The sequence below is a fragment of the Aythya marila genome, assembly GCF_965140915.1.
Source record: "Aythya marila genome assembly, chromosome: 8".
NCBI classification, from domain to species: Eukaryota; Metazoa; Chordata; class Aves; order Anseriformes; family Anatidae; genus Aythya; species Aythya marila.
This window is the reverse complement of record NC_139049.1, coordinates 3,920,776-3,930,058: the sequence shown is the minus strand read 5'-3', so window position 1 is coordinate 3,930,058 and position 9,283 is coordinate 3,920,776. Positions and strand designations below refer to the sequence as shown.

The following is a 9,283-nucleotide window of genomic DNA, read 5'->3' as shown; positions in this document are numbered from 1 at the left end:
AACTTTTGGTACTCCACTTTTTCCTGGCATTATATGCACAGGTACTCTTTATCAAATGATAAAGGGAAGAGGGCACACTTATTCAAATGCTTACTGATAACATTTAATGATAACTATCGGGGCCTTAAAACTGTCTAGAATATACTGTATTTTTGTAGGCTGTAAGTAGTTGCAATCTTTAAATTCCTTCCAGTTATTTTTGTTTCTTATAGAAAGCATGTCTGTAAAAAAAAAAAAAAAAAAGAGGATCTTACTAGTTATTCTGTGGTTAGATAAGCCTGACAATAAGCAGAATGTGTTCTAAAAGTTTTCACCATCTTGCGTTATTGATGTTCAGATACTAGAATCTGACAGGTTACTCTAATACAACAAAGAATTAGTATTATAAAAATACTATGTGGGATAACGGAGATCCAAGTCAAGTAATTAACAGGTTCAAGTTAATGCCTTCAGAACAGACAATAGTAATGTTTCTTTAAGGTAAACTAAACAGATGGTAAGGATTATAGCTGTATTTAACAGGAAATACAAAGAAAATGGTTGGATATAAATGCCTTCTAGAAATGTAAGCTGGACAGTTACATGGCCTTAAAAATTAATATGCAAATTGGACATTTTCTCCTTTCTTTAGATATATCAAAAACTGTCTCTACAGGAGCATTCTCCAAAATAGTAGACCAAAGTAGTCTAATGTATTTAGCTGTGAAGATGCAAGACACAAGCTACCAGAGGTAGAATCTCTGTTACCCTTGATGCTGAGACTGAGCAAGAGGAAAGCTGGTAATGTAGGTGGAGAGTATACATGTAAGGTGCTATTTATATTTTTATTGTGGTATAAGGGTCTTTTATATTAGTCGTTTTTTGCAATGTTTGACTAATATGTTGTGCTTATCACTTATTTCATTTTTATCAGATTTATTTATTCCTAATAAATTTTTTAAAGCCACAAAGAATTGTAGTAATACTGGTTTTATTTGTGAATTTCATGCAGGCAATCCTATACAGGTGGCTCAGTCTTCTATTTCTTCTTATCTTAGAGAACCTACTGCACTTGAGACTACTAAAAGAACGCAGCCTAATGGCTATTCTCCTACAAGTATATTGTTGTGGTAAGGGTCCAGTCTGAGCAGTGTATTTTTTTCTTAGTGTTATGATCATGCAAAAAATGAAATGGGACAACAAAAGTGTAAAAGAGAAAGTGATAAAGTGATCTTGAAATGTTTCATAGAAGATTTTTGTTCACAGGAGAAATGTGAAATTTCTTAAAACTCCAATAAAAGGGAAGGGTTTTTTAGTCTAACTCTAATTATCCACCTCTTCCAAGGAAGAAGAAATTAAGTAGACTTTAAGTTACGATTTTTTGTATTAAAAAATAAAAATACTGTGAGGATTGAACATATACTAGAACTGAAAGAAGAAATACCTATTACAAAAGAAGCTGTTATATCATTTTTGCTTTTGCATAACTTTGCCCCAGCTCCATCAAAAACAAGCAAACACACAAAATTATGAAAAATACACATTTGAAGACTGAAAGCTAAAACAGTATCTTTTTTATGTAGGCATTAGCAGTCAGGTAGTTTTTGATGGTCTGGAGAGGGTTTACCCCTGCCTTTTTTTTCTTATAAAGTTCTGTGTTGTAACAGTAGAATCTAAATAGTTTAAGAAAGCCTAATGACTGAAAATTCTTTCTACTGAAAGAGGATTGCAATCAAATGGCTGACATTTGTTAAGTTTCATCTTCGTATTTTATACCCTTATAATCTGCAATGTGGGTTAGAATGATCCAGTTTTCTGACTTTTATCTCAAATAGTGATCTATAATTTTATTAAACAATATAAGAGTAAAACAAGTTATTGCCGTTTTGAATTGAAAACTTGCTTATTTTTCATTATGTGTCATAACAAGTATGTTGTTCTTTTTGTTCACAATTAGTAATTTTTGTTAATCTCATAAACAATGTATGGGAATCTAGCCATTTTCAGCAAACTGGGGAGATGTGAAGAGTGGTAAATGCTTGGGGGTTTTGCAGAAGTGCCTCATATGATACCTTCTATTCTCAGCATAGGTTAAAATTAGAACTAGACTGACGTTGCATTGGAGCCTGCGTGAGAGTTCCAAATGTTTTTGGTAGTACAGACAAGATTTGTAACTTATCTATTCTCTTGTGCAGAAAGCAATGAGTCATGGAAAATCTTTGAAAGCACCACATCTTTGAGGTAAGTTGTTCTTAAACTTGTTCACATGATTGGAGATGAAGTTTTGGGGAGATCAGATTACATGGGAGGAACTTGAGGTTGTTTTACAGCCACACTTGTGAATTCCCATCTGAATTGTCAGTGACAATGTGATTTTTATGTTTGTGGTCCATTTTTTAGTCATGAAAATGAAACATAAAAGAACTAAAAGCTTTTGATAATCCTGTGATATAATTAAACATCCTTGAAAACAGAATCGTATCCCCAGGGCCTCTTTGATATTTCATGGCTTTAAGGCAATGTCTATTAAATCGTCTGTTTTCCACTACAAATGAGAGTTGCCAAGTGTAAGATTGCAATAAGAATAAGTATTGATTATATAGTCTGATACTGGGTTTAGTATGCATGAACAAATACATCTTTTGAGACTGGAACCCTAATGTCTCCTTTCTGCACAAAACACTTAAAAAGATTTCTAGTTTTCTACCTGAAAACGCATATAGTTCAGAAAATCAGGTATGATGGATCAGGTAAATTGCTTAATCCCAATAGAAATCTAGCCCTGAAGAATATGGCAATTTAAATTGAAACTACAAATCAGAGCAAAAAGCCTCATACAGTGTTTTAGTCACTACTGTTGCATATTTGCATGATGAATGGGAAAGGTAATTTCTATGTGGATCACTGAAAGAGAAGTTAATCTTTCAAAATACAGCACATAAATGTGATCATGTTTATGCAGAAGAGAGAAAAAGGAAAGAATCCTCTTTTAAAGGAAAAAAGGGATTGAATTCCTAAAAAGGGATTGAATTCGTAATGCACCAGGGTGCATTGTGCCACATTGTGTGACACTGTTTGCATCACCTGTCAAGTTCTGCCAATTTTCCTTAACAGAGAACAGTTAAGAATCCTCAATATGAAAGTGTTGGACCAGATTCTCCTTTATTCAAGCTTTATAATATGATTGTATGCTGTCTTTATAACAGAAAGTAATCCTGATGATTTAAAATTATTATTATTTGCCTGGCTATACCTTGTTGATTAATTGATTTCAGTATAACCAGGCTTTACAAATAACTCTGGTAGCAAAAGACTCTGTAAACATGAAGCAGAATGATTACTTGTTTGAACACAGAAATGTTCACTAAACGACTGTAATCCATGCAATGTAAAATTACAATAGAATAAACATGATGGTAAAGGATGTTCTAAAAGGCAGACCTGCTGCAGTTATTGTAAGGAAATATTTGCATGAAAAGACTTGACGTTCCACTTTCGTTATATCTACCTACTTGTTAGGAAGAAAGTTTTCCTCACTTTTTCAGTTTGAATGGATATGTAAATATTTTTGTTACTTAGCCCCTGCAAATATTATTAAAAAGTTGAAATAGAGCAATCAGATTGCCAGCATCCAGAGTACAGGTATGTACACTGCTATTTGCACAAAGTTTAACCCTCCAAGCTCTCCTTGATATGATTATCACTGCTTCAGTTTACTTCTAAAAACAAACAAACAGCTTTCCCCAAATCATTACAATACTGACAGTATTTTTCAGAGGGATGCACCTATTGGGATGATTGAATATCCTACTTTGCAGCTCTTCAGAAAATTATGTATTAATTATCTCTCTAAGGAAAAGATGACTTCAGAACATTAGCCTTATTTATAAATTGGGATCCTGAAACTCAGGAGGACCCCAAGAAGACTGAGAGAGAGGTGTGAAGAATTTAAAAAGCCTTGAAAGGTATTGTATTGCTAACTCTAAAATATAATATGAGATTATATATGAGAATATGAGAGAAACCATTAAGAAAATTAAGCATGATAATTTATTTCCAGCAGCATTTTAGTTTCTGTGAAGTGCAAAACTCCTTTAATTCCAAACATTTATACCTGCCAGGATGCAGCTATCATGATTTAACTGCTTAAAATTGCATGGAACAGTTTCATTTCTTCCTGGGAAAGGAATGAATATTTATATCTGCATTTAATAATTATGGTTGTTCTTAGTCTACAATTGTAAGGTGTAAGAAACTGAAAGAAATAGTTCTTCACTGATGAAGAATGCAGAAGAGATTGCAAAAACATACTTCACAGGGGTACCTTTTGGGGAAAAAAAGTTCAAAATGGTGCTTTCAACAGTTATTATTTACCTTGATTCCCGAAATGAAGGTTTAAATTCCTTGTGCTTTCTAATTTATTTGTTGTCATTATTTATTGTAGTTATAAACATATTTGAATGGTACTTCTGCTGTGGTTTAATGGTCTCCAATGGTCAAATTTCCCAGGTCATTGTACAATGATTTTGTTGAAAACTGATTTATGAAACTAATCACCTTTTTTTAACTATAAAATTTAACTAGGTGCAATTATTTTGTAGAGAGAAAGCAATTGGTAAAATCTGTCAGCTTAAATACATTAACTATGCTTAATGATGTAATCGAGGAGGTATGGCAATATTTTAGTTTTCATGTCACTATTCCCATCTGGTAGCTGTTATATACGTTGATGCATTGAGCCTGAAATTACAGTCAGATTCCTGTGGCTGAACCTGAACATGTAAGAATCATGACTGAAACTGCAGTTTGTATTGGATCATTCACTGCTGTGAAGACACTTTGGGAAGTAAGAATACAGAAGATAAATGAAGAATTACGGAAAGAAAAGGAATTCAGACAGAGGTCTGCAGGAAGGTAGGTAAATTGCAGATGGCTTGTAAAAAACTAAGCCATAAGGTACGCTGCAGTAGACTGTAACTAGTCTTTTCAAACTCATCCAGTCCAATTCTTTAGCCCTTACTCCAGCAGAATTCCCACTGGTTCAAATCTGGCAATATGTTCATCAAGCAAAGAACTGCGTTTTAAGATAAAAAATATTAGCATATACTATACCCACTAAATACGGATATTAAAATTCTCTCCATTGGTTAGAGTAATCCATACAGGATTTAATTTGCTATGCTCTATCCTCAACGGAGGAATTAACAGGGTCACTTAGTTTTCTATGTGGCCAGCAATTTAATAAAATGTGAAGAAATTAGCGGTTTCGGAACCCTTCCTTATTTGTCAAATGTGTTTTGAAATGGAATTACAAATTCAGAAGTTACTATTGAAAAATAAAAGCTGAAAGAAAGAGAATTAGCTTTATTCTCATAATTCTTATTCAAGTCCCCTTCAGAAACCAAGCTAAACGAATGCTTAGCTGATTGACCTTGTCTGCTTGCACTTACTCAGTTCAGGTTGAACTGTCCCAAGAGGTTGTTTCAAAATTGGAACTGTAATTTCACATGACTTTATATTCTTTTGCCCTGATGCAATATGATGAAACTGAATGCAGTTTTGTTTTCCTTCTGACCATAAATTTGAAGAAATGTGTTGAGCTGCAAATAAGTAAAATTCCTATAAGTTACCCCAGACAAACATTACTTCATGCACTTCATGTTCTTGTCTTCCCTTAATTGATAGTATAACTAGCATCCAGAGGTAATAAATATTGTTTGTCACCCAAAATAGTTACTGTTTCTTTGTTGTTCCAGAAAATAGAATGTGTAGCAATTATTGCCAGTATTGAGAAACCCTGAGAGTTTCTTTCTGTTGTAGGCTACTGCTTGTCTGGGAGGAGAGAGCCGCTTTAGCAAAGCTCAAAGAAAAAATAATTAATGAAGATGGAAGAGCAATTTTAAGGATAGAAGAAGAAGAATGGAAGGTAGTGTTAATAGGTATTAACGTTGCTTGGGCTGAATGACTGATGCATTAGAAAACTACTATTTACATCTTTACACTCACAGCTATACTATTTTTATTCTATGAAGCGCTCATGTGGTGCTTTGCTAACAGTGAATTGAGGTGCACTGTTGTGAGACTGTAAAAGCAAGCTGATTTTTTTTTTTTTTTAGTCCTGAGTATTAAGCATTACTTTGCAAAAATACAGCCCAAATACAGCCCATTTCCTGCATTAGAAGAGATTTGCATTGCAAATCATGAGTTTAATTAGGTAAATCCTCATTTTGTTAATGTACCAAAACTACTGAAATATATCAAGGAAAAAAACCTGTGTTTAGATGAGTGAAAAGATTTCTTCCTGTTAGTTACTTTTTCTAAAAGAGAAAACAAATAAATTGTATTCCCAGAATAGTTAATTGTTTCTAGTGTACATGTATGTGCACAAGTGCTAACTGTAGAATCAACAACTGAATGGGATCTAACCACCACCTAAGCTGCAGAGCTGGCAGCTTCACCAACACAGAAATGCAGATGCTGGTCTCTATGAAGTGAATGAGGCCATGCTGGGGCCAGTGAGAGTAACAGCCCCACCCAGAAATACTCTGGGGGTCCATAGGTTAGTGTAAGGAAGCTCTGTTCTTTGTTAAGAACAAATAACATACAACCACTGCAGTTATTCTATCCCTCCGCTCTTCTGCTCTCAGCTGCTCACTGTTTCTCTTGACAGAACAAGAAATACAGTTCAGATCACCACTGAAGTGCAAAAAGCAATTTAGAGCAGTTTCATCTTCAGTTATAAAGCCTGAAGCTTTTCAAGTAATGGCAGTAGTGCAGATATCTAAATCCTGGGAACAACAGTGGGCAGGTTAAAACAGTGATTAGAATGACACAAGAGTTCAGAACTATTTTTCTGGATCCTACAGTATAGCTTAAGAACAAGGAAGACTTATTTATTATAATGATAATACAAAGTGTTAATATTTCAAATAACCAACCACCACCTTCTACCAAAGCCTGTATTATTGTGTATTAAGCCGAATTTCTTCTGGTCTCTCTTTCTTGTCTTAGACATTACCTTCATGTTTATTGAAACTACTCCATCTCCAGGAATGGCAGCTTCACAGAACTAGCTTGCAGAAAATTCCTCAGTTCATTGGAAGATTTCACAATCTTGTTGTTCTGGATCTATCCCGGAATTCAATAGAAAGTATACCTAAAGAAATTGGTGAGCTATGCTTTCTTTTATTTTAAACTGCTTTTATTTTAAACTGCTTTTCTAAGAAAAATAATTTTATTCAAACATGCCACTTTTGTGCATTTTGCCTCTTTAGCATTCTAACTGGATAGATAGAAAACATGATTTAAATTTGGCAGTGAGACAGATCTTAAAGCTATTGAGTCCCTACAAATTAGGAAAAATAAAAAAGGCCAGGTAGAAAAAGACATATCTTTATATCTTTATGAAAGCTCTTTGGGGGGGGGGGGGGAAGAGCTTGTAAGCACAGCAGTTATTAGACATAAAAGAAAAGTGATACTGAAAAACATGCTATAAGTTCTGAGCTCACAGCAGGAGTTGCCCTTGTTTGTAAGTTTTCGGGCTTTTTTGAAGTACTCAACTAGAGTTCTATACTAGTGTCCTGAAGTTCTTGAATTTCAATGATTTTTTTTTTTTCTAGTGAGAACACAAAGTACTTGTATAAAAATACTAGGATAACGAAAAACAGTTAATGTTGTATTTCAAATCTCTTAAAATGTCAGTGTTTGTTCTTTCATTTATGCTTTCTGCAGGCCAGCTAACTAGCCTCCAAGAGCTGCTTCTCAGTTACAATAGAATAAAGTCTGTTCCTAAGGAAATAAGCAATTGCATCAGCCTGGAAAGATTGGAACTGGCTGTCAACAGGAATATCTGTGATCTCCCTCCTCAGGTTTTGAGATACTGTTCTTTTTTTTTTGTTTGTTTGTTTGTTTGGTAATGTGTATTTTGAATTTATTCAAAACCTATTCTCATGAGAAGTTGCACTCCATGTTTTCAGATTTATTTTGATACTCTGATTTCATAAATACTCCACAGAAACACACATGACCAGTATTCTCACAGGACTAGTCAAACTGAAGTCACATGAGAAGGATATATATATACACCTGAGTAGTTGCAGGAGCCAATCTGTTTTTGTCCAGAGTACTGCAGTTGTTAAGGCATATCAGCTAATGCAACTTAAAAACCATTCTTTGTTTACAAACTCTGAAATACATTTTAATGTATTTTAAATTTTTTCTTAGTCATGATTACATCACTGCTGTAATGGAATATGTATACAAGCATTAAATCTCTCTTCCTTTTCAGTTAAGTGAATTAAAGAAGCTTTCACATGTAGATTTGTGCATGAATCAGTTTACTACCCTTCCTTCAGCTCTTCTCAACATGCCAAATCTAGAGTGGTTAGATATGGGGGGAAATAAACTCCAGGAGCTTCCTGATGCAATTGACAGGTAAGTACAGTTCAAAGATCACATCTTAGTCTGAATTCTGCTGCACTGAAATTCTAACGGTTAAATTCATCAAAAGATTATTTTAATATTACCCTCAAAGCAAACTTAGGATTTATCAGCCCTAATACATTTTTGATAAATTGGAATAATCAATTCAATAAACAAGTAATAAATTTGCTATCAGTTATCAAGTTAAATGTTTTTTACCAATGATTTTTTTCTTTGATATTTTAGTATTCTTTATGTGAGTCCTTTATGTAACTGACTGAATGAATTCATTTATGATTCTTAAGATGAATCAATTTCTTTGTATTAATATTTATTTCTCTAATTCTTGACTGATTGTGCAAATACCTACTTTGACAGAATGGAAAATCTCCATACCTTATGGCTCCAGAGGAACGAAATAAACTCTTTGCCAGAAACCATTGGTAATATGAAAAATCTTAGTACTCTTGTTCTTAGCAACAACAAGCTTAAGGATATTCCTGCTTGTATGAAGCAGATGACAAATCTGAGGTAAGAAAAAGCTGCATAAATAAAAATGCTAGCAAATAAGTTTTAAAGCTTCCCTTAAGTTGTGTATCATTTAAAGAACATAAGCTATGATAGATACAGCCCCAAAGGTGAATGGAGACTGTAATACATGTTCTCATTTCCGAAAGGCCCAGATGCTTACTTCTAATTGGCCTTATATATTGCTCCCTAAATCCAAGAGCCAGGAGGAAAGATAGGTGTTGAACGTGAAAAAGATGAAGTACAATGTTGGCACTGCAAAGCCAAACACTCAGAATTGAAGAAAAAAGTATCAGCTATAAGGATATGGATAAAACTCTTCTGTACTAGATTAGAGAAAAAATAAAATGAAAGA

General features: G+C 33.9%; 1 protein-coding gene across 1 annotated transcript in view; it reads left to right on the top strand.

Annotated features, from left to right (window-relative positions):
- The first annotated feature begins 101 nt into the window (after positions 1 to 101).
- The window catches only part of LRRC39 (leucine rich repeat containing 39), a 10,874-nt gene continuing 1,692 nt past the window's right edge, over positions 102 to 9,283 (top strand). Inside the window, exons 1-9 of the mRNA XM_082765542.1 lie at positions 102 to 1,109; positions 2,175 to 2,220; positions 3,834 to 3,944; positions 4,694 to 4,893; positions 5,800 to 5,905; positions 6,991 to 7,147; positions 7,711 to 7,847; positions 8,267 to 8,412; positions 8,779 to 8,931. Of these exons, the coding sequence (XP_082621668.1) occupies positions 4,769 to 4,893; positions 5,800 to 5,905; positions 6,991 to 7,147; positions 7,711 to 7,847; positions 8,267 to 8,412; positions 8,779 to 8,931 (824 nt within the window). The 5' untranslated portion in view covers positions 102 to 1,109; positions 2,175 to 2,220; positions 3,834 to 3,944; positions 4,694 to 4,768. The remainder of the gene's footprint in view (positions 1,110 to 2,174; positions 2,221 to 3,833; positions 3,945 to 4,693; positions 4,894 to 5,799; positions 5,906 to 6,990; positions 7,148 to 7,710; positions 7,848 to 8,266; positions 8,413 to 8,778; positions 8,932 to 9,283) is intronic.